The sequence below is a fragment of the Pan troglodytes genome, chromosome 5, assembly GCF_028858775.2.
Source record: "Pan troglodytes isolate AG18354 chromosome 5, NHGRI_mPanTro3-v2.0_pri, whole genome shotgun sequence".
NCBI lineage: Eukaryota > Metazoa > Chordata > Mammalia > Primates > Hominidae > Pan > Pan troglodytes.
Window position 1 is genome coordinate 153,966,043 of NC_072403.2, and position 26,988 is coordinate 153,993,030.

General features: G+C 35.2%; 2 protein-coding genes across 3 annotated transcripts in view; one reads left to right on the forward strand and one right to left on the reverse strand.

The window, feature by feature from the left end:
* Positions 1-21,861, forward strand: part of GJE1 (gap junction protein epsilon 1) — a 46,598-nt gene extending 24,737 nt beyond the window's left edge. Inside the window, exons 3-4 of the mRNA XM_054685553.1 lie at positions 20,350-20,544; positions 21,041-21,861. Coding sequence (XP_054541528.1) covers positions 20,350-20,544; positions 21,041-21,424 — 579 coding nt within the window. The 3' untranslated portion in view covers positions 21,425-21,861. The remainder of the gene's footprint in view (positions 1-20,349; positions 20,545-21,040) is intronic.
* The window catches only part of NMBR (neuromedin B receptor), a 72,762-nt gene that overhangs the window by 38,999 nt on the left and 6,775 nt on the right, over positions 1-26,988 (reverse strand). The window lies entirely within an intron of this gene.

Consider the following 26,988-nt stretch of genomic DNA (forward strand, 5'->3'; position numbering starts at 1 on the left):
TATTCTATATAAGAGATGTTCCTCTCACAAGCTTTGACTCTTTCATCACCTTTCTGTAGGTCTTGACTGAAATAATAAAACAATATAAAATAATTAAAAATAAAAATGAAGTGATTCCATGTATCTGAATAAATATATTCACTACATTTATTCTTTCTATCATATACATAGTGCAGGTAGAACACAAGCTTTCAAGAATCAAATGATGCTCACTTTGAATGTTTTCTTATCCACAATAGACAAGAATATCAAGCAGCCTTACCAAATTTGGAAGCATCTAAATATCTGTAAACCTCTAAATGATTGTCATAAACATAAAAGATAACTGCCTGAAATGTTACCTTTTCATAGACTAGGCTTTGACATTTTGTAAATATAAATGTAGCCAAAATATTGAAGTCAATCCAACTTCCCACATGCAAATATATTAATGTGTAACAGAAATCATCCTTTTGCCCAATTCCCCCTACGTGGCATCTTTATGGCCATCCCCCAATCCCCCAGGGGTTTCTCAGCATGAAGAGCCCAATTACAAAATAGGAAAAGCGCCACTCAAAGCCTATATATACATGCAGCTGCAAAGTGTTCTGGAGAGGTTAAAAGACTGATATGAATTTGGCCCACTGCATATAACCTGGAGCAATATTGCCAGAAAAGAGGATTTGAATGAGCCCAGGTTGGAAAAATAAATTACCTTTATGCCTTGAAGGCAATCTCCATGGGTCAAGGCTAATGCCTTTTTCTTTGCTATTGTGTGAGATAATCATCTCTATCACCTTTTTTTCTTTTCATTTTTTTTTAGATAACTAGGTGGTTTTGACATTTTTGTGGTTGGTAATCTAATACTTTTTCACAAATTTTCTTTCAGGAAATAGAAAATTTTTTCAGTAATTGAATGAGAATGATGGATCATGCTAATAAATGTCTTTCTCAAAGCCTGTCATAACTTTAAATCAAAGTCAGGGTATTAATATGAGACTCCTATATTCCTCATATTTATTTCATGTCAGCATGTGCCTAGCTGATGTCAACAGCAGAGGAAAATAACATCAGCGTTCAAGAAATGTGGTACTGTTAACATTTACATGACGTATTGACTTGATAATGAACATCAGTAAACATTTCAGCCAAATATAAATAAAAATGTATTTGTGTCTATAACTATATTTAATATACAGAAACTTTAAGGAGAAAAACAAGTGAGCCTTGAGAGTAAAGGTGGTAACATAACACATAATTGTGGTAATGGTCAATGCAATTTAATGATTAGAGTTTATGAGCCAGATATCAAGCTGCTAATTTACCTTCATTATCTCTTATCATATTCATAGCAACACTATGAACTCCATATTATTATTCCCATTTTACAGATGACAAAAGTAAATCTAGAGCAGTAAAATAATATTTTCAAGCCCACTCAGCTAGATAGTGACAGTAAAGAGAACTGAAACTCAGCAGATCTCTAATCAATAAGTCATACATATTGGCAAGAAGCTAAATCTGCAAAGATTGAGAGAGACTTTTTTCTAATTCGCTCAGAGTGATTGTTTGCTCACGAAGCTGTGTGCCTTCAGGACTTTCTGCTCAAATCGACTGGTTTTTCTAATTTATGCAAATACGTCAAGTGACCTCATATTAGCCTGTGTGTTGCCAAATGTTCTAAAATTTCAAAAAGTTTGCTTTTACTCAGTTGACCAGGAATGAGATCATAGAGAAAAGAAATTTAAATTTAACCTAAAAAATAAATAGGATTTTAATGGGGAAGATGGAGAGTATAGTGGGAGAGTAAAAGAGGATCTTTTTAGAACATGCAAAGGATCCACATGCAGAAAAAAATAAGGCCTATTTGAGGTATAGGAGTTAGGATTGGCTGAAGCATAGATTTTCTAGCAAGATGGGAGATCGGACTAGAAAGGCCAACGTGTGGAACACTCAGAATGCTAAGTTAAGGTGTGTAGTCAATGGTCATGAAGCTGTGGAGAATTAGGAAGGAAACAACAGAGTCAAAAATAGGATTATTACTCTGGTGTTGGGTGTAGATTTTTTTGAGCAGGTAATATGACAATAAGAAGACAATGGAGAAACTTTTAAGGCTAGACCTGAACTACACTAGTGTAGAAGTGGTGGAAATGGAGAAGAGAGGTAATCTATCACTAGACATGCAAGTATTATTCTTTCTTCCTGTGAACATAGTTGTTTTTCAGTTCCCAGATTTAATGTTTGCTCCTGTGGTCATCAAATTTAAACACTAAAATGTTTTGGAATTTGATATAGTTGTGAAAATTATCTAATGACTTTGAATTATGATTTTAAGAGTTCAATCAAAGAATGAACTTTAATACCTGATATGCTTTGGCTGTGTCCCCACCCAAATCTCATCTTGAATTGTAATTCCCACAATTTCCACGTGTTGTGGGAGGAACCCGGTGGGAGGTCATTAAATTATGAGGGTGGGTCTTTCCTGCACTGTTCTCTGATAGTGAATTAGTCTCATGAGAACTGATGGTTTTAAAAATGGGAGTTTCCCTATACAAGCTCTCTTTTTTTACCTGCCGCCATCCCCATAAGATGTGACTTACTCCTGCTTGTCTTGCACCATGATTGTGAGGCTTCCCCAGCCATTTGGTACTGTAAGTCCAATTAAACCTCTTTCTTTTGTAAATTGCCCAGTCTTGGGTATGTCTTTATCAGCAGCATGACAATGGACTAAAACAATACCCCTTCTTCTCTTCACCCTCTTAGTCTCCCAAAAAGATACCCAAACACATATACCCACATCGACACAAAAATACCTCTTCAGCCTACAGTTACTGTAGGATGCAGTATATAGAATGTTTGGCTCTAAGAGGGTATGTAGAGTTATTAACATCTTGTTTGGACACAAATAGAGGCCCTCAAGGAGCTCTATTTTCAGAGACTTTTAGGAAGAACTCAAGGATAAATTACTAGGACCATACATCCACTAATAGCAGTATTGAAACCCTACAAGGGTATTGATGCTTTTGAGTACTGACATCTTGACAATCAAGAGAAATCCCTTATATCATATCTGTGATATCATTTGATTCCCAACTGTTCTGTCTACCAAATTCAGGGAATTCTTCCCAGCAGAGTCTTCCTTTTTGTAAAGATCTTTTTGTATCATTTGACAACTGATAAGCAATTTTTAGCCAGGTATTATTTAGGCACATTCTTTTTATTTCTTACCTATTCATGTTTCCGTTAAAATTTGTTATACATTTTTGCCAAATGATTTATTGGTATAAATCATCTTCAGCTTATTATTACTGTAAATGTTATTCACTGTTAAACAAATAAGCCATAATTATTATCATTGTCATTAGCATAATTGCTTTTTACCAATTATTAACTCCTGCTAGTATGATCATGATTAATATTATTAGAAATCTGCCACCTCACTGAAAATGTTAAGAAATCCTATGTTTATTTTATAGATAAAAACTATTATTAAAAACTTGTAGCACCTTAAACTCATGTCTTAAATTGTTTCCATTCCAATCCCAATAACATAAATAATAGGACTGGCTTCCATTTATTTGTGTGTACAATAATGCTTGTGATGATAAGGTCACTGAAGGTCACCAAGACATTTCAGGAGCTTTCACTACACCTTGAAAAGTATATAGCCCAAACATATAGAGCTAGAGAAATCACTTCTTTTGGAACTACCAGAAAATATGTGATGGATTTAATAGTTTTAGTTCATATGACTCCAAAAAGTCAAATAATTGTAGTTAGCAGCATATTAACATAATCACCTCACATATAGTTTTATATTTTACCAGCTCCAATAAATCTACACCCCTAGATCTATATTAATATTTTAAATATAAATTAGTACATCTCAATACTTAATAAGTAGAAATTCAAGGAATAATGGACATTAAATTTTCTTATAAAAGGGAGCAAAGGTGTCTTATAAATTAGGTGTTCACAACAGGGAAAGGCATTAATCAGCTTTCAAAAGCTAAATTTGTCTCAAGCTCATTATTATTCAAAGCAGTGAATTTTCTCTGGTAACATGTCACAGAGGGAATAAGGAACGGAAATTCTAATGATAGCCCAGCAATTTACCATGAGGTTTTAATTAATTAATCTGGAGTTTATGCACATGAGACTGATTATATGAACCAAAGTTCAGTTCTACAAGTATTTCCCAAATTAAAGGAATGCTACATATTTCAATAATGTCAAATATGAAAAAATAGTACAAAATATGATTCAGTATATACCAAAATTAAGAAGCAGTTATAGTATACTGCTTTGCCAAACAAGGCAATCATTAATTTTTCTCACACTAAAGTACACAACAAAAGTGTTTACAATTTATCATTACATCCAACATTGAAAAATGATAACAAAGTGATGACTTATATAATTTATATTGATGAAAATTGGGATGACATGAGGAATAAGCACTGACAAAGGTGAAGTATTAAACCTGGGCTTTCTGAGTTTGACTCTTGTTACAAATAATTTCACAAAAACCATTGATTATTAGATGTATATGTCCCTACACAGAAAAAAAGAAAAGAAAACTGGGCATGCACAAATTTTAAAATCAGTATTTTCCAGAAAGATGAGTATAATTTTCCTACCAATAAATCTAATTGATCCAGTTCTGGTGCCATAATGTTCATTAACTCCTTTGGTATTAAAGTGATTGGAAATAACATAAAAACCTGAGCATGTTGAATGGTATATGCTAACAGTCCAGTTCTAATACACTTCTATTTGTGGTCATTACTAACAACATTAGTCACATACACATAGCCAACCTTAATGCAAACGTTTCACATTTGCTAATGACAGTTTTTGATTACTTCAGAAGAGAGGTCCCCAAGTTAGGTTTGTATGATGCAGAGTGTCTCATAATTGAAGAACCTGTTAATTGAAGAATCACACTTATATCCCTTCAGTTTTAGCTAGGAACATCTGAAGGACTGATGACTAAGTTGCCTAGAGCTATCATTTTTTGAATTTCAGAAGGCACTGTGCTAGTTGCCTCTGCTTCTACACTTTCTCTATAACCTTTCTTTCTCTTTAAGCTGTTACTCAGCAGGCATGAAATGTATTTAGGAACACACATATTATAAAAGTCTTTCAGATTAAAAATAGAAAACATTTACAGACTTGTTAAGACGATAGAAGGTTGTGGTTAAGAAACCCATGGAAGGAAGGACATAGAAATCATCTTAGCAGTTGTACAACTTTTTATCTCAGTACTTCTAATTGGCCTATGTCAAGTCTCACAAAGGGTGAGAGTAGCAGATTGTCAGCATTCAGAATACAGCATTCTCTTATTTGTGTGTGTCTTACATTCATGCTCCCCAAGTGTATTAGATTGGGTCCCATAGGAAAAGATTCTGAGATAATAAGCTCTCTGCAGAAAGTTTATTGAAAAGTATTCTCAGGAGTTGCCTGCATAAAGAAATGTGGAAGGCAGGACTGAACAGAAACACCTGCAATGTCATTGCAACTGAAGTCTTAGGCAATGCCAAGGGCAGCCCTGCAAATGGAATGGACTCTGAGTATTGTTCTGAATTGAGATGGGAGTAGGCTCTATAGCACCACATCAGCCAGTTACTGGTTATGCGTCAGCCTCTAGGAAATGACATAAGCTGGCTGAAACTTTCCCTGCAATGGAGGGCTATGCTCAGTGAGTGAAATAGTTGTACACTGTCAGCAGCCAATATTCCCAGCAGCAGAGAAATGGCACTTAAGTGAAGGATCAGAGCATTCACCACACCAGGATGGGACATATGACTGGGTCAGGATACTCCCATCTAAATAGGACCATATCATTAGGCTTGGCTTATTATACCAAGCCTATTCACGGTTGCCATTGGCTGGTGCCCCAGGAGCTGGTCCAACCAGTTATGCCAAGTAAATTGGTCTGTTCTCACCCAAAACATAAAGTGTGAAGGATTGCCAAGGACTCTAGGTGTGGCAGGGATGTAAAGGTTTACAAACTCATCTTCAACATAACAAATTACCAACTTCTCAATAACAACACAGAAACAGCAACAATATAATAATATTTTATGTTAATTTGGTATTTACAGTCTAGATACTATGCTAAATACTTTACACAATTTATCTCATTTAATCTTAACGGGAACCCTATGAGGTGTTATTATTTTACTCTTACAGACGGAAAATTGAAACCCAGAAAAACGCAGAAAATGTATCCAATACAATAAAAATAATAAGTCATAGACCTTGAAACAAAGAGTTTCAGAGTCTTTCGTTTTAAGAATTTTACTAAACAACCCACAGAGTCTGGCTTATTAATGACCGTATACTACTTGTCACTTGCATGGAAATCTGTTGGCTTCATTTTAAGTATAAAGTCATATGTACTATATTACAAATATTGCAAAATTGACATTGTACTTGTTGCATTTGAAATCTGTTGGCTTAATTTTAAGTAAAGTATAAAGCCATCTGTACTATATTACAAATATTGCAAAATTGACATTGTATTTATTCAGAGGTCCTATATCCAATGATCTTAACTCTTAAGAACATTATTGAGAACCACAAGACCAGTTTAAGAGACTTTTGTGTTCTGGTAGAAATGGAATAATGGGGATTGAATAATCTCTCCTGCCCTAAACAACTAGATGATTGGACAAAACCTATAACAATCATTATAAAAGATGAGACTGCTGTTGGAAAGCAAGTATCATGGGACTGTAATCTCTGAGAAAAAGGAAACAAATTGAGTGAGCCCTGAGTGCATCAGCTTACTCCAGAGGCAGTTTCACACCACCTTTTAGGAAGATGGGACCCTAACAGAGCCCAGTGGTCTCACTGAATTGAAGAACCAGAGATCAATGTTGGAGGAATAAAGATGGTTAGAATTTGCTAAGAGGAATATGGTACTATAGAGGTAGAAGCTAAACAGGGAGAACTTCAGAGATCTGCAGAGGGGTCTACTTGAGGCTCTGAGTATTGACCTGTTCATGTGTGACAAGAAAACACCCAAGGCCAGAGAAACACTTAAAAACATTTGAAATACAAACAGGGCTGAAAGTAATTTGTGTCTCCAGAGCAGAGTGGAAAGACCTTGTAATGCAAGATCTATCCTGTAGAGTACTCACAAGTATGTTACCTTGGTTGTCAGCCTAAATTTGCCCTATGCGACAAGCTAATCTAAACCTACCTTACAAATGCTTAAATAAAGCTTCAAAGATATCTACCTGATTCCTGCAGAATAAGTGCATGCCAGAACAAATTCTAACATTATTTAAAATTCAGCAAACAACAAAATAAAATTTACAACATCAGACATCCAGTCAAAAATTACCAGTTACAGAGTTACCTCATTTTATCGTGTTTCATTTTATTGTCCTTTGCAGATACTGCATTTTTTACAAATTGAAGGTTGGTGTCAACCCTGCATCCAGCAAGTCCATCAGCACCATTTTCCCAATGGCATGTGCTCATTTTGTGTCTCTGTATCACATTTTGGGAATTCTCACAAAATTTCAAAAGTTTTCATGATTATTACATCTTTTATGATGATCTGTGATGAGTGACTTTTGATGATACTACTGTAATTTTTTCAGGACACCTCGAAAACTGCCTATACAAAATGGTGACTTTCATTGACAAATGTTGTGTGTGTTCTTACTGCTCTACCAATTGGCTGTTTCCCCACGTCTCTACATATCCTAGGGCTCCCTATTCCCTAAGACTGAACAATATTGAAATTAGGCCAAATAATAACCCAACAAAGGCCTCTAAGTGTTCAAGCAAAAGAAAGAGTCACAGGTCTCTCACTTGAAATCAAAAGCTAGAAATGATTAAGCCTAGTGAAGAAAGCATGACCAAAGCCAAGACAGACTGAAAGCTCGACCTCTTGCTCTAGTTAGCCAAGCTGTGAATGTAAAGGAAAAATTCTTGAAGGAAATTAAAAGTGCTACTCCGATTAATACAAGAATGATAAGAAAGAAACAATGCCTTATTGCTGACATGGGGAAAATTATAGTGGTCTGGATAGAAGATCAAACTGTAACTCAGTAGCTTAGCTTCAAAACACATTTTAAAACCTTTATTTTTCGTTTTCTGTTTTCTCCCTAGTCTCAAGATGTAACCTTGAAGCAAACAACAGAAACCTTTTATTCCCTCCTTAGCCTTAAAAAAATACACTAAAACATACTTTAAAACTCTTTGTTTCCCTCCCTTTCCCACTCTACACTATGTTACACCATGCACATTTACCTAACTATATACTTGTATTTAATTATGTGCTTACTTAGAAGTTCCAGTGGCTAATCTTGAGACAGACCAGGAATGGAGCCCAAGCTGCAAAATTCTAGAGATTACCTCAAGGCGGTAGTCAATGTGCAGCCATTGTTGATATGATCCCAGACCACACTCCAGGTGGACCATGACTCAAGATAGCTACCAGAACAAGACACACAGACATTGTACCCAGCACTACTCCCCACATGCCTCTCATTCCCAGTTCCCTTTTTAAGCCCCTCTCCTCAGCATAAAGTTTGAAATGGTTCCTTTAAGGTATGAGCCTTGGCCATTTCTCCCACTGCTAGCTCTGGAATAAAGTCACTTTCCTTTCACCGCATTTTGTCCATGTTACTGACTTTGCAAGAAGTGAGCAGCTGAGTTTGTATTCGGTTACAAAACCAGCCACAACATTCCCTTAAGCCAAAACCTAATCCAGAAAAATACCCTCTCTTCAGTCCTATGAAGGCTAAGAGAGCTAAAGAAGCTGCAAAAGAAAAGCTTGAGGCTAGCAGAGATTGGTTTATGAGGTTGGAGGAAAGAAGCCATAAAAATATACCTTGTAATGCAAGATGGTATATCATCATACCATATCATCATACCATAAAAATGCAAGATGAAGTAGCAAGTGCTAATGTAGAAGCTATGGCAAGTTATGCAGAAGATCTAAAATAATTGATGAAGGTGGCAACACAAAACAACAGATTTTCTATGTATATCAAACAGCCTTATAGTGGGAAAAGATGCCATCTAAAACTTTCATAGCTAGAAAGAAGTCAATGCCTGGGTTCAGTGCTTCAGCAGACAGGCCTGACTCTTGTTAGGAGCTAATACAGTTGGTAACTTAAAGTTGGAGCTAATATTCATTTGGAATTCAAAAAATCCTGTAGCCCTTAAGAATTATGCTAAATCTACTCTGCCTGCATTCTATAAATAGAATCACAAAGCCTAGATGAGAGAATATCTGTTTACAGTATAGTTTACTGAATATTTTAAATGCACCATTGAGACTTACTGCTCAAAAAAAAAGGATTCCTTTCAAAATATTATTGCTCATTGACAGTGCACCTAGTCACTCAACAGCTCTGGTATAGAGGTACAAAGAGATTCATGTTGTTTCTATGCCTGCTAACACAATATCCGTTCTGCAGCCAATGGAAAAAGGAGTAATTTCAACTTTTAAGTCTTATTATATAAGGAATACATTTCATAAAGCTACAGATAGTGATTCTTCTGATAGATCTGGTCAAAGTAAATTGAAAATATTTTGGAAAGAATTCATCATTCTAGATGCCATTAAGAATATTTGTGATTCGTAGAAGGAGGTCAAAATATCAACAGGAATTTCAAAAGAAGTTGATTCCAAACCTCATGGAAAACTATGAAAGTTTCAAGACATCAGTAGAGGAAGTAACTGCAGATGGGATGGAAAGAGCAAGAGGATTAGAATTAGAAGTGGGGGGCCTGAAGATGTGACTGAATTGCTGTGATCTCATGATAAAACCAGGAGTTGCTTCTTATGGATGAGGAAAGAGAGTATTTCTTCAGATGCAATCTACTCCTGGTGAAAATGCTGTGAATATTGTTGAAATAACAACAAAGGATCTAGAATATCTCATTAACTTAGTACATAAAGCAGCAGCAGGGCTTGAGAAGATTGGCTCCAATTTTGAAAGAAGTTCTATTGTGGGTAAAATACTGTCAAAAAGCGTTGCATGCTACAGAGAGATCTTTTATGAAAGGAAGTCAGTTGATGTGGCTGACTTCATTGTCTTATACTAAGAAATTGCCACAGTCACCCCAACCTTCAGCGGCCAACATCCCAATCAGTCAGCAGCCATCTACATCAAGGCGAGACCCTCCACGGTGAAAATATTACAACTCCCTAAAGGCTGGGGTGATCATTAGCATTTTTAAACAATAAACCATTCAACTCTGACCCTGTGGCAAAAAGCAATCATAGACAATATGTAAATGAAAGGATATGGCGAGGCTGCAATAAAACCTTATTTCACAAAAGAGGTGGCAAACCCATAAGCCGTAGTTTGCCGAACCCCTTCCTAGAGCTAAAAATACCACATCGGATATTTTTTTAAAAGCCATAAATAGGATTAACTTCAGATGAGATTCTGTAGCAGAAATTAGTGAAATTAACACGGTAACTATTCACAATGAAATATAATGAGAACGAAGATGGAAAAGGAGGAATATAGAGAGGATCAGTTACCTTCGAAACCATATCAAGCAGTCTAGCCAAAAAATTGGAGTCCCTGAAGACAGAAAGGGGACAGAAAAAATATTTGAAAAAATAATGGCTGATTATTTTTCCCAAAATTTATTGAAAACAAACCCACAGATCAAGACAGCTCCAGAAACCCCAAGAAGATGAGGAAAGTAGGCTTAGACTTGTTAGGTAATTTTTCCAAGACTTTTTTATTACAAGGTATGTACCAATTCATGTTTGTTGATTCAAGAACCCAAGTTTATACCTATTTGGTACACTTTCTCCCAAGCTTGCCAGAATGAGTCTAGTTTCCATAATAAGAGTGAAAATATTGTTTTTAGAGAAACCCATGTGTATCAGGCACTGTACAAGATATTATCTCATGTACTATCTCATTTGGTCACAACATATCTAGTAGGTAAGAATCATTTTCTCCATTTTACAGATGGAAGAACTGAAACTAGCAGAATTAACATTGTGTGTTTAAATAATTGCCAGTAAAGTAGGGGAAAAAATGCACTCTCAAGTCTTCTGTATTTCCAGGCAGGGATTTCCTATAGAGATATGTGGATGGCATATCCCCCGCCAAAAATAATAGCTGTAGATATGCGAACTATTCAAAAAAGAAATTGTTATATGTGTTATACAACTAGAAATCATGCAGTTTAGGAATATTTGAAATATGAACTCATTGAAAAGAAGGAAAATAAGACCTTCAATTTAACCATTAGGTCAGGCAATTGCTGGCACATCTAAATTACTGACAATAAATCTCAGAGCAAGTACAATACTTCTAAGTATGGTTATAAGAATTAGAATCATAAAACCATAGAATTGTGAAATTACTTACACATCATAGAATCCAATCCCTTCTTTTTGGAGAAATGGAAACATACCCCAGAAGGTTAAATCATTTGCCCAAAATAACATGATTGGTTGTTGACCCTTTCTACTAAGCCATCCCCAGTTCCACTCCAGAAAATATAAATTATTCATGCAGAAAGACAAACCTAATTTTGGCAGGTCAGAGATTTCAGAAAGATGTGAATTGGCTAAGGGTTGTGATTTATGAATCTAGGCAGCTATTCAGATTGCCTTATCTCAGCTGTCCCTCTGTGAAACATACCATTCTGAGTACCTAAATTGACCTCTATTCAACCCCACTTTACCATCATTGGGTATGTCATGAGAAGAAGGGTAAATTACTCTGACCCAATGCAAAATACTGAGAATCAAAAAATGGTAGAGAGGAAACATATATAGAGATTACTTCCCCTTGTTTTCCAGATGTAAAATAAGCCAAGACAGTTTGTGACCATACTCTGAAGAATTAAATATAAATCATCCTTTATTTTAAGCAAATTATCAGCAGCATACATTTCAACCATATACACATATACATGTGCATGCATATACACATACACATGTGTATGCATATACACATACACATGTGTATGCATATACACATATACATACATACACAATTACTCATGCTTTTATGTAAGCCCCATGGAGGCAAGGGCTACACTGTTCTCACAAATTTCTAACACCTTGCACAGTAGCTGGTATTATATATAGATGCTCAACATTTATTCAAAAGAAAAAAGGGGTGAATAAGGACAAACACATAGAACAGCACAGCTCTAAAGCAATGAATGTAACTTGCTTTTTTATTTTCAGATTTATCATGGTATACCTAACAAATAATTATAGGTATTTAAGGTGTACAACTTCATGTTTTGATATTCATATACATTGTGAAATAATGACCACAGTAAAGCTAATTGACATATCCATCGCCTCCCATAATTATCTTTGTGTGTGTGATAATTACCTGTGTGTGTGTGTGAACATATTCACAGTGAGAATATGTAAGAGTTACCTCTTACCAAATTTCAAGTATACAATACGGTATTGTTAAACTATAGTCACATTGCTGTACATTAGATTTCCAGAAGTTATTCATCTTGCATAACTGAAACTTTCTAGTCTTTGACCATCTTCCCATTTCCCACTCCCCACTAGCTTCTGGCAATCACCATTCTACTCTCTGCTTCTATGAATTTGACTATTTTAGAGATTCCATATACAGTGAAATCATATAGTATTTGTCTTTCTGTTTCTGGCTTATTTCCCTTCAACATAATGTCCTTCATTTTCATTCATGTTGCAAATGGCAGGATTTTCCTCCTTTAAGGGCTTAACAATATTCCTCTCTCTCTCTCTCTCTCTCTCTCTCTCTCTCTGTGCGTGTGTGTGTGTGTGTGTATGTGTGTGTGTGTGAGATTTCTTTATACATTAATCTGTGGATGGACATTTAGGTTGTTTCCATACCTTGGCTATTGTTGAATCAGGCTGTAGTGAACACTGGGGTGCAGATAGCTCTATGAGATAATGATTTCATTCCCTTCAGGTATATACCTAGAAGTAAGATTGCTGAATTATTAAGGTAGCTCTATTTTTAATTTTTTGAGGAATCTCCCTACTGTTTTCCTTAATGACTATATCAATTTACACTCCCACCAACAGTGTGTACAAGTGCTCCCTTTTCTCTACATCTTACCAACACATCTTTTATTTTATAATAGCCATTTTAACAGGTGTGAAGTGATATCTTATTGTGATTTTGATTTGTATTTCCCTGATAATAAGCGATGTTGAGCACTTTTTAATATACTTATTGGCCATCTGTGGTTCTTCTTTTGAGAAATGTCTATTTATTTTTCTGCCCATTTTTGAGTCAGGTTATTTGAGGGTTTGTTTTTTTGTTTTTTTTTTTTTTTGCTGTTGAGTTGTATGAGTTCTTCATATATTTTGGATATTAACCCTTATCAGATATACAGTTTGCAAATAATGTTCTCCCAATCTGTAGGTTGCTCATTCAATGTTGGGTTTTGGGGGGGTTTATTTAGTTTTGGTTTTGAAGGCCTTTTACTTTTGTGTGTGTGTGGTTTTTGTTTTGTTTTATTTTGTTTTTGCTGTGCAGAAGCTTTTTAATTCAAATAACTTATCTGTATTTTTGTTTTTGTTGTCTGGCTTTTAGTGTCCTATCCAAAAATGCATGCTCAGACCCATGCGAAGAAGCTTTTGTTTTATGTTTCCTTCCAGTAATTTTATGTTCTCAGGTCTTACACTTAAAACTTTAATCGATTTGGAGTTGATTTTTTTATAGGGGGTGAAATAAAAGTCCAATTTCATTTTTCTGCATGTGGATATCCAGTTTTCCCAGCATGATTTGTTGAAGAAACTATCACTTCCCCACTGGATTTTCTTTACATTCTTGTTGAAGATAAGTTGACCTTCTGGTGGACTTATTTTGGGGATCCCTTAATTTCCATTTGTCTATGTGTCTGTTTTTATGCCAATACTATACTATTTTGATTACTGTAGTCTTTATAGTATATTTTTAAATCAGGAAGTATGATGCCTCCAGCTTTGTTTTTCTTGATCAAGATTGCTTTGGTTATTTGGGATCTTTCGTAGTTTCATATAAATTTTAGGATTGTTTTTTCTATTTCTGTATAGAATGCAGAATTGAGGTTTCAGTAGGGATTGCATTGAATCTGTAGATCACTTTGGATAGTGTGGACACTTTAATAATATTAATTTTTCCAATACATGCATATGAATGTCTTTCCATTTATCTGTCTTCTTTTTTCTTCATCAGTGTTTTATAATTTTCATTGTATAAGTCTTTCGCCTCTTTGGTTCAGTTAATTCCTGAGTATTTTTTTCTTTTTATTGCTATTGTAAATGAGATTATTTTATTAATTTCTTTTTCAGATAGCTCATTTTTTGTTTGTGTACAGATATGTCACTGATTTTTGTGTGTTGATTTTGTGTCCTGCAACTTTACTGAATTCATTTGTTAGTTCTAACAGGATTTTTTGGTTGAGTCTTTAGTGTCTCCTACTTGTATAATTATGTTATCTGCAAACAGAGATAATTTTACTTCTTTCTTATGATTTAAATGTTGATATGGTTTGAATTTGTGTTCTTGTCCAAATCTCGTTGAATTGTAATCCTCAATGTTGGAGGTGGGCCTGTGGGAGATGTTTGGCTCATGGGGGCAGATTTCCACCTCAGTGTTGCTCTTGTGACAGTAAGTGAGTGCTCGTGAGATCTGGTTGTTTAAAAGTGTGTAGCAGCTCCCCACTCTTTCTCTCTCTCTTCCTCCTACTCTGGCTGTACAAATAAATGCCTGCATCCCCTTCGCCTTCTGCCATGATTTTAAGTTTTCCCCAGCCATGCTTCCTGTACAGCCTGTGGAATCGTGAGCGAATTAAACCTCTTTTCTTTATGAATTACCCAGTCTCCATTATTTATTTATAGCAATGCATGAACAGGCTAGTACAGATGTCTTTTTGGGTCCAATTGCTCTGGTTATGACTTCTAGTACTATGTTGAATATAAGTGGCAAATGTGGGCATCCTTACTTTGTACTGGATCTTAGAGGAAAAGCTTGCAGTTTTTTTTCCATTGATTATGATGTTAGCAGTGGGCTTTTCATATATGGCCTTTATTATGTTGAGGTAAGTTCCTTTTATGCCTAATTAGTTGAAAGGTTTTATGAGGAATTGATTTTGAATTTTGTCAAATGATCTTTCTGCATCTATTGAAATGATCATGTGGTTTTTGTCTTTCATTTTGTTAAGTTGGTATATCACATTTACTGATTTGCAATGTATTAAGCAATCCTTGCATCTCAGAGATAAATCCCACTGGTGTATTATTCTTCTATCTATGTTGCTGAATTTGGTTTGCTAGTATTTTATGGAGGGTTTTTGCATCTGTACTCTTCTGGGATGTTGCCCTGTAGTTTTCTTGTGGTGTTTTTGTCTGACTCTGGCAACAGGGTGAAAATGGCTTCATAAATTGAGTTTGGCAGTGTTCCTCTTCAATTTTTCAGAAGAGCTTAAGAGGAATCAGTATTCATTCTTCTTTGAATGTTTGGTAACTTGTTGCAAACTATTAAATTAGACCAGATGTCAATGTAATAATATATAACATTTATGCATTAATTTGCATGTGTTAATCATCACGCATAATGCTTTAGCTCATTTTTATTTCTTTTGATCCTATTTTGGGTTCTAAACAAAATTTACCCTGTTTCTTGTTTACACCACAAGGTCTTAAATGTTTTTAATCTCAGAAAGAAGTTTTAGGACACCAAGAATGTCTACCAAAAGATTATACATTACTCCCAGGGTTTAGAATAGTACTGGCATATAGTAGTGATTAATAAATGTCAGCAACTTTTTGTACTAATAGTAGTAGTAGTAAATCTGAGCTCGCCTTCCCTCCTTTATCTGAAACTAAAAACTTCAAGCAAATTTGAGCAAACACCCTTGTATTGGTGCCTCAAATTTTGCCCATTTACTCAGAAAATTTATAAATGTATCCTGGTCATTTCAAAAATTTTAGGGCTAAAAGAACAGAGGTATATTTTAATGATTAAATTAACTAACAGCCATAAGTCTTCCTGGGGTTCACTCCCACTAGTCCTTGCTTACAAGTAGATGTCTTGGTATCTTGATAGACTCAAAAGGAAAATGCACTTATTTTCCAAGTACAGAGACAGAGAGAGAGAGAAAGAAAAGACATTGAAAACAGACATGGAATTTGCGTCTGTTATTTATTCTTCCCTGAAACACTCTTACTCTGGTCAACACAAAGGTTCTTTACCCTCAAGGAAGTAGTGACTCTTCTTTGCTTAAGGAGTATTAATTTGTTAATATATAGTAGTCTGTATAACAAGGAGACCATAGTTGGTCCACGGTCTCATTAAGGACAGGATAAATGTTCTCCGAATCCTTTCATAATCCACATACAACAATCGCTTGAGGTAAATACGATTTTCATTGCCAGTTTGAGAAACTGGGATTCAAGGACGTGAAATAATCTGCTTGAGACCTCAAATCTCTGATTCCAGAGCCCGTGATCTTAGGTACTGTGTGCTCCCTCCTACTCACATTAATGCCATTCATTTATATGGGGTTCTTTGTATTTCTCAACTACACCCCGGTATGAATTGTACTTGGTTAGTTCTCTGCTTGGCCTTTGCTCTTCGCACTGAGATCTGCTGAGGAGTGTAAATAAGGGCCAGGCTCTGCAGCACCATCCAGGTGCTATGTACCCCAATAATTTTCTGAGCTCTTCAGAGGAGAAAATAAGGTCAAAGTTTATTTCCCCCTCACTTACCCATGTTTCAGCAATCAATCTACATTACCTTGCAAAGAGACCTAGAGATGAGTTTGCAGGAAAAACTTGGAGAAAATATAGAGAGGTCAGGACTGGCTACATGTGATTTTTTTTTTCTCATTTCTAGTCTCCCTAGCCATAAAACTTTCTAATGTAAGAAATGGTCTTAGGGTAAAAGTCAAATTAATGGTGTGGCTATAATGTCCTTTGATTAGACTTTTTAAATATTTAAGGCATGACTAATGACTATCTCAATTAGACAAAAGATTTCTAGATATCTTAAGAGCACTTCAGAAAAGCCTAATCCAAAAATAGCTGTAAATGTATGTGTAGAGAGAGATATTTCTTTAATTATATGACTCTTACTAAAACTAAGTATATTAAATCTATTACACAGAAAGCCAAAGAGTGATTAAGAGGGTTGTACCAGCAAAACAATTATTACTTTGGCTTAAAAGGCCAGATATTGGTCAAATTATAAAAAAGACTTCTGGCCCCCCAGCTTTTTTCTAGCAAGAAGCAGTCTGAGCAAGTTATTTATTCAAGCATAGTCATTTCTTTTTTTAATGAAAAAGGGAAGACGCTTTCGGCCAAGAACACAGAGAATGGAGCTACAGGCCACTGACAACAATGGACCAGGGAACCACTTCCATTAAGCAGAAGAGTATAGTATACTGCAGAACAGCTTTCAGGGTAATACTACTGTGCCTTAATCATGGAATGTTCCTTGCCTCCAGAGTAGGGACAACAGGCAATATTTTTCCTAGCAAGATTTCAGAATTGTTATGGACCAGTGACCGTTACATAGCTCCTGTTTTTCCACTTTTGGAGTGTAAGTGTCTACTGTAGTCATCCTATTCCTGTATCACCATTGTATATTGATGTCATGTAGAACATAACTTTTCCCTTTGTTTCTCCAGATTCTAGATCAAGAGTAGCCACATCCAGATATAATGCAAATCACAAAATCCTGGACTTCAATCTTAATTCTATAATTAGATGACAGTTTTGGCATCCTGTAATGAAAGTGAAGACATGCGGGAGGCATGTTAACATTTGTAATCAGCAGGCACATTGCAATAGAATATAAAGTTGGCAACAAATATTTTCTTTTCATACACCCACACCTCTGCAATGTGACTTCACAGATCCATCAAGAGGTAGAAGATGTTTCTCAAATCTAGGTTCATTTTGAAACTTTCTTTGCCTAATGTAACATTAGCAAACATAAAGCAAGCAGAGTCCTAAACAATGCTTATGCGTTGAGAATCGCCCTTTTTCTGCTTTTGGAACCTGCAGCTGTTAGCATGCAAGAAACCCAGGTTGTCACTCCAATATACACCCTTACCAATTGCCATACATTTGAGGTCAGTCTCACTAAGGATCATATTTTCCTAAAGAAATAAGCAACATCCCTCCTCAGCCTAATCTTTATGTGTGATATTTTGGCCCACGTATGGTTTATTCCTTTGTTTTATTACCCAATTGGATCAGAACATGTAAGAGAAAGATTGGTATTAATTATTTGGCCCTCGTAGATCTCAGCAATGACAATGATGCTGCACTCCCTTCTTCTACACATGCAATTAAGGTTCAAGACAATTTTATACACCCCTGAAAGGACACACTGATGATTTCTACATGTCTGACAATTGTATACAGTTGACTAAACAATAGCATTCACTACTGTACAATGGTAAAAGCCAAAGCACTATTCCTTCTTATGCAAATGGTTGTTAGGGCTTTTAGATGTCACTTCTTGGGAATCAACACAAAGCAAACCTGAAATTCTGATTCTGAGAAGATGGGAATATACACAAATATCTCTTATCTAACCATTCTGAGGGATCATTAAGTTGTCCATGTTTATTTCTTCCTATCCAGCACAGTACTCCTATTCAATGAGAACACTGTCCCCTGTTTATTGGTTACACATACATGTATCATGCAGTCACTTCTCCACTTGCTGGAAGAAAGCAATGACATTGTCTGGAGTTACAATCTTTGGCAGATCACAAGAAAATGAGAAAGGCAAGTGAAGAAAGCAAATATAATCAATGATTAGCTGTATGACATTATAGGTGGATGGAAGATAGTAAGCAGATATGTAAGTCAGAAGGTAGTTACTGGTCTGTCTTGGTGCCTGCTGGTCCTCAACACCCATAACAATGTCTAACAGATGATGTATCTGCTGAAGGACAAAAGAAAGGATGGGAAGGATTGTTCTCATGATATGTGCTAGCTCCTGGCCTTGCCTTAATTAGTAGTTCGCTATCTTTTTCCTTAGCCCAGAGATCTAATTACAGATTTTTCCATGTCTGTGGCAAGCATTCAACAACTAGACAAATATAGCAATACATCAATAATATTCAATAATGCAATAACTATTATATCCTGTATTACAATTTCTTAAGATTTCCCAGAAATTAATTATACTCTATGGAAGTAAACAATAAAGAATCAGGAATATTTCCCATGTACTTTTCCTTTAGGACACACCTAAATAAAATAAAAAGGAAAAGAAAAAGATCACTTCAACATTATCAGAGAAAACTCCAAGCTAAAGAGCCCACTAATTTAGATACAGTCCATTTTTAGGTAATTGCAGAAGCGTTGAGTGCTCAGAACCTTTGTGGGGGTGGCCTCTTGCTTTGCTGGCACTCCTGGCTGGCTGGCTGGCTGGCTATGCTGACAGTGTAAGTCAAGGGATTATTAGATTGGCCACATGCTCTCTGCTTTTGTTTCTTTGTTTTTGTTTTGTTTTGGGACAGAGATAGGAAGGTTGAATGGGGCCCCAGAGATCTAAGAGTAAAGGAGGAGGGGAGAGAAATTTGTAGTGATGAGTGTTTTCTGCTGTAAGAGTCCTGAGAGAATGTAAGAGTTTGATTCTGGCAGAAGCAAACTGGCAATGTGGGTCAAGAATTAACCAACAGGAATGCCAGGATAACATCTCCTGAAACATGTCTCTAAATTACATCAAAAACCTCTATGAAGGATGTGTAAGTATTATACAAACAAAAAATCAATTGTATGAGTCTTTTCTGAGTATTTTACCCTGAATTGCATAAGTCTTGGTGAATAAATTCTCTACATCTATGGAGAATACTGTTAAGTGTCAACCATATACTTCAAAATATTCTGAATTTAAAACTATAAAGAGAAAAATTCAGGAAGTGTCTTTAGATGTTGGTGTTTTAGTGTGGCTCACTCTCTCAATTCCCTAATTAAGAAGCAGAGGAAAAAAGCTTTAACTACAACTAATAAACATTATTTGGTTGTTAAGATAGTGTACGGACTGAGCTTACTACTGGATTTGTTATCTAATTTTCAAAAAGAAGTATTAGATATTCTGATTTTATTTCAAAGGGATTATAATGGTGGGGATATTAATTGAATTCAAAGCTGTTTAAATATTTCCAAAATTACACATTTGATTAGCCACATGTCCCTATCAACTATTGCTTTTCATATTTTAAGAGTGAGAAATCTCATAATGCAGGAATTATATTTGATTTGATGATCTCTAAGGGTCTATTTGGCTTCAAAACTTCTTGACTCTTACATTTTTTAAATGTGATATAAGGATTTTTTTAAATGTCCTCCTTTAATGTTTGTGTTTAAAAGATTTTTTTCTCCTAAAACCATAACAGGTTAAACCTCCAACTGTGATTGGTCAATTCCACACCCTTTTCTTTGGATCGATCCGAATATTCTTCCTCGGGGTGCTAGGCTTTGCAGTTTATGGGAATGAGGTCTTGCACTTCATTTGCGATCCAGACAAAAGAGAAGTAAATCTCTTCTGTTACAATCAGTTCAGGTCAATCACTCCACAAGTAAGTTTTTCTGTGTGCACATAAACATTAACTCTACAACAAACTCATTTTCTCTTTAAATGTAAAATAATGTCATAATATGAGAAATACCCTAACAGGTTTTTTTTTTCCTAAGGATTATGTTACTTTTTCTTTAATTAGCTGTATATTTCAGATAAATTGAGTTTTGGGGAGTTTCTTCCAATTCTGGCATTTTATTATCTACTAATGTTATCATTATTCTCCAGACCTATATTTGGGATATAGACTAGCTGTCTAATAAAATAAACTACTTCATCATTATCAGTCATTGAGAGGCAATTACAGTAATATATGACTATGTTTTCACAATAAGTATGTTCAACATTACTACCTTCATTATATTAAGACACATATAAGATTTTTATGAAACTTGGAATTTTTAAGTTAGACTCTGTTGAGAGTTAGTGGGGTTTTTTTTAGTGTATTTTAGTTACATATTGATTAATTGATTTACTAAGATATTTCTGACATACTTTAGGTGTTCTAGGCATTACAACTAGTTATTGTCCTGGTTCCTGGAGCTCTTTTCCACCTTTATGCTGCATGTAAAAGCATCAATCAAGAATGCATTCTTCAAAAGCCTATCTACACTATAATTTATATACTCTCTGTTTTATTAAGAATTAGTCTAGCGGCAATAGCATTCTGGCTTCAGATTTACCTCTTTGGTTTCCAAGTAAAATCTCTTTACCTGTGTGATGCTAGATCTCTTGGGGAAAACATGAATATAAGATGCATGGTTCCAGAACACTTTGAAAAAACCATTTTTCTCATTGCAATAAATACATTTACAACAATTACAATTTTATTATTTGTTGCTGAGATTTTTGAGATCATATTTAGAAGATTATACTTTCCATTCAGACAATGACCAAATAATTGATTACCTATTGTCATGCTACAGTTATTTATCATTTTTATTTAGTTTTATCTTACTCAGTGAGTACCACAATTTCAAAACAAACTTACTTCAATGTGTCTGAAATTTTTGTCTACTATAAAATATAGTGCCTGGTTGTAAGGTAAGGATTCTTGAAGAAATATTTCATTTTAATTTTGATCACTTTTATTAGAAAATAGACACAGAACTACTGTTAATTTATTTTTAAACAGTGCTTTTACAGAGTTCTCTCACATACATGTTAATTGATCAGTTTTTCTGTGGCCAGAGAAACTTTTATTGTCTTTTTTTACGAAGTGGAAAATTGATGCTCATGAGGGTTAATTTAGGTGGTCAAAGTCGTAATCCAGATATTTATATTTCCCTTTCTGTGGAACTATACAGTTTTAAATTTGAGGGTGTAATTATTTTGCATTCATGTAAAATATAACTTATTTAAGCACAAAAGTTGTAAATTAATTATTAAAGAGTAATTACATAGTTTGACCATTAACTTGAAGAAATTGAACAATTACATTTTTAAAATTTTATTCAATCGGTTTTCTTTTTATTTATTTATTATTATTATACTTTAAGTTTTAGGGTACATGTGCACAATGTGCAGGTTAGTTACATATGTATACATGTGCCATGCTGGTGTGCTGCACCCATTAACTCGTCATTTAGCATTAGGTATATCTCCTAATGCTATCCCTCCCCCTCCCCCCACCCCACAACAGTCCCCAGAGTGTGATGTTCCACTTCTTGTGTCCATGTGTTCTCATTGTTTAATTCCCATCTATGAGTGAGAACATGCGGTGTTTGGTTTTTTGTCCTTGCGATAGTTTACTGAGAATGATGATTTCCAATTTCATCCATGTCCCTACAAAGGACATGAACTCACCATTTTTTATGGCTGCATAGTATTCCATGGTGTATATGTGCCACATTTTCTTAATCCAGTCTATCATTGTTGGACATTTGGGTTGGTTCCAAGTCTTTGCTATTGTGAATAGTGCCACAATAAACATACGTGTGCATGTGTCTTTATAGCAGCATGATTTATAGTCCTTTGGGTATATACCCAGTAATGCGATGGCTAGGTCAAATGGTATTTCTAGTTCTAGGTCCCTGAGGAATCGCCACACTGACTTCCACAAGGATTGAACTAGTTTACAGTCCCACCAACAGTGTAAAAGTGTTCCTATTTCTCCACATCCTCTCCAGCATCTGTTGTTTCCTGACTTTTTAATGATTGCCATTCTAACTGGTGTGAGATGGTATCTCCTTGTGGTTTTGATTTGCATTTCTCTGATGGCCAGTGATGATGAGCATTTTTTCATGTGTCTTTTGGCTGCATAAATGTCTTCTTTTGAGAAGTGTTTGTTCATATCCTTTGCCCACTTTTTGATGGGGTTGTTTGTTCTTTTCTTGTAAATTTGTTTGAGTTCATTGTAGATTCTGGATATTAGCCCTTTGTCAGATGAGTAGGTTGTGAAAATTTTCTCCCGTTTTGTAGGTTGCCTGCTCACGCTGATGGTAGTTTCTTTTGCTGTGCAGAAGCTCTTTAGTTTAATTAGATCCCATTTGTCAATTTTGGCTTTTGTTGCCATTGCTTTTGGTGTTTTAGACATGAAGTCCTTGCCCATGCCTATGTCCTGAATGGTAATGCCTAGGTTTTCTTCTAGGGTTTTTATGGTTTTAGGTCTAACATGTAAGTCTTTAAACCATCTTGAATTAATTTTTGTATAAGGTGTAAGGAAGGGATCCAGTTTCAGCTTCCTACATATGGCTAGCCAGTTTTCCCAGCACCATTTATTAAATAGGGAATCCTTTCCCCATTGTTTGTTTTTCTCAGGTTTGTCAAAGATCAGATAGTTGTAGATATGCGGCATTATTTCTGAGGGCTCTGTTCTGTTCCATTGATCTAGACCTCTGTTTTGGTACCAGTACCATGCTGTTTTGGTACCAGTACCATGCTGTTTTGGTTACTGTAGCCTTGTAGTATAGTTTGAAGTCAGGTAGGGTGATGCCTGCAGCTTTGTTCTTTTGGCTTATGATTGACTTGGTGATGTGGGCTCTTTTTTGGTTCCATATGAACTTTAAAGTCGTTTTTTCCAATTCTGTGAAGAAAGTCATTGGCAGCTTAATGGGGATGGTATTGAATCTATAAATTACCTTGGGCAGTATGGCCATTTTCACGATATTGATTCTTCCTACCCATGAGCATGGAATGTTCTTCCATTTCTTTGTATCCTCTTTTATTTCATTGAGCAGTGGTTTGTAGTTCTCCTTGAAGGGTCCTTCACATCCCTTGTAAGTTGGATTCCTAGATATTTTATTCTCTTTGAAGCAATTGTGGATGGGAGTTCACTCATGATTTGGCTCTCTGTTTGTCTGTTATTGGTGTCTAAGAATGCTTGTGATTTTTGTACATTGATTTTGTATCCTGAGACTTTGCTGAAGTTGCTTATCAGCTTAAGGAGATTTTGGGCTGAGACAATGGGGTTTTCTAGATATACAATCATGTCATCTGCAAACAGGGACAATTTGACTTCCTCTTTTCCTAATTGAATACCCTTTATTTCCTTCTCCTGCCTAATTGCCCTGGCCAGAACTTCCAACACTATGTTGAATAGGAGTGGTGAGAGAGGGCATCCCTGTCTTGTGCCAGTTTTCAAAGGGAATGCTTCCAGTTTTTGCCCATTCAGTATGATATTGGCTGTGGTTTGTCACAGATAGCTCTTATTATTTTGAGATAAGTCCCATCAATACCTAATTTCTTGAGAGTTTTTAGCATGAAGAGTTGTTGAATTTTGTCAAAGGCCTTTTCTGCATCTATTGAGATAATCATGTGGTTTTTGTCTTTGGTTCTGTTTATATGCTGGATTACATTTATTGATTTGTGTATATTGAACCAGCCTTGCATCCCAGGGAAGAAGCCCACTTGTTCATGGTGGATATTCAATCAGTTTTCTTGAAAGTTTCAATATTAAAATGATATAGAAATATAGTTACCAAATAAATAAAAAATGCTATGGATTATATTGCGCATGGGATCCTTGTTTCTTCTTGGGAAAAAAAAAACCTTTCTGTGCCCACAGATGTCCTGCAACTATAACTTCTATATTTATCAAAAGGGAACACTGTGTTTATATTAAGTTAGACTTCCTCAATAGCTATGACATTATTTCAGAGACAATTTTATATTGATTTAGTGTATTTCTTTTTATCTGCCTGCCTTACCAACAATCATTTTATTCATTTGATATTATTTAAAATCCTTATGTATTACTGCCTTATACTGGTAACTTAGTAGGGAAATCAGTATAGTCAAATACTAAGGTTTTCCATTTTTCCTCAAGCTTTATGCAGCCTGTGTTTGATATCATGAATTTCTGGATCTAAGGTTTTCATCATTGAGGTTTTCTCTACATGAAAGCACAGGAGAAAATCCAACTTATCTTCATTTCACAAATAGCTACTGATGTCTGCTATTTAACAAGTACTGCATTAAAAAATTCGTATAAAAAGGTCATCAAGATTTAATACCTTTATAAAATCATACTCTAGCACGTGAGCTATAAAATCATACTATAGCAGTGGCATGCCAACAGGGTGGGGACTGGTAAAAATTGTCCACTCTACAAACAAAGGATATTTATTGACTTTCTTTATTTAGAATAACTAACAATTGGTGTTAATAAACAGCAACCTTGGTTAATATTTTATCCTTATTTTTAAATTCTCTATAGATAACATACCCCTTGATTGCCTGCATTCAAGGTGGAATGCTCCCGCCAATCTGCTGACAAACATACACATTTTCATTATGGGTCCTATTTTTCCTGCAACTTTGCAAGGCTGGTACTTTTTTATTGAATGTCAGGCATTGTGTGTTTTATCCTGTTGGATGCCAATTATTTTTCTTCTCATAAATATTCTTCAACTTAGTTCTGGAGCACAGTTAAGTTACTTGGAAACAGATGATCCTTTCTGCTTCCTTTTAAGCTTTGTTATATATGACCAGTGTAGTACTTACTGAAAGGCCAGTTTTGCCCCAATACTAAGGAAGAACCTTTCTGTGTGCTCTATCAGATGTCTATTTGGTGGTTTGGAAATACTATGCTTTCACTAGTCTCAAAAATCTTGAATTCTACCCTCCTGCTGGTTGACTTGTGGTGGTGACACAAATTGCCACTGCCGCATGAAACAGGTTCTCTCTGTGTCCAAGGAAAGAAAGGAGATGGGGCAAAAGGACCTTCTTCTGGTTTGCCTCTCAGGATTCTTCCCCAGGGAAGATCACTTTTCCAAAAAATCCCACAGAAGACTTCCCCTTAACATTATTGCCCAATCATAGATAAACGCTTGGATTTATTCTTACTCTGATTCATTCTTTAGGGTAGGGCATTGTCAACGTATATCCCTTTATTAAGGGATTTTTCCACTCTGACTTTGGGAACAGCAACTATTCTCAGTCTTGTGTGAATCTTGAGTATTGTTCCTTTTGATCCTTTCAATTAGTTCTTTTCCTGTAAAGATATTTAAAGATGTTGCACTGATCAGGACTCACTTAAATGCCCTTTGCAGATCTCTGGAGCTCTCTCGCTTTTCCAGCTACCTTACTGTAGCATCCATTAAAGCCAACTTCCTCGGCCTCCCTGAGCTCTTGATCTCTTCAACTGACAAGGTGGAAGGATGGCATCTCTAACCACCAAAGAAACTTTGCTTGCCTCTACTTCTTTGAACTAAACACTACATATTGTTATGTTTAAAGATAGAGATAAGACGAGACAGGTGGTTTAGACAATCTTGTAAATTCACTACCGACCTACTATGATTTCATTTTATTAGTAACTATATCAGAATTGTTAGCACACAGCTATATAGTCCTGAATAATAAATGCTATATATCAAAATTCATATTCCAATATAAAAACTAATTTTTCTGACTAAAATGCAAATATAGTAAAAATTAATAAGAGCATCAAAACTAAACAATATCTAACCATTTGAAATGATATTTAAAAGCATTTCATAAAAAGCTCTTTGGTGAAATAAGGTAATTTAAACTGAAGCTTTTCCGACTATTTATGTGAACAAGAAGTGGGATGCTACATATTAAAACCTATGAGATATGAGCAAATTCGTAGTGCACTGAAAATTGACAGCTGAAAATACATCTATTATGAAAAAGGAAACATAAATGTAATTCAAAAAGCAAACATAAGAACTTATTAAACAAAGATAAACAAAAATAATTTAATAAGGATATAGGTAAAAAGTAACATTTTAGAAAACAAAATAAAATAAATAAATCCCAGATCACTCTTGAAAATTACAATAAAATTGATAAACCTCGGCAAATCAAATCAAGTGTAGAAGTATACTATTATAAGATTCTTGTAATATATGTAAAGTATATTATCATTTGAAGTATGCTGTGATAACTTTAAGTTGTATATTATAAAATATAAAACAACCAGTTTAAAAAGCCAACACAATTTTGGCTTAACAAGCAAACAAACAAAATTAACTGGAATCATAAAACATTC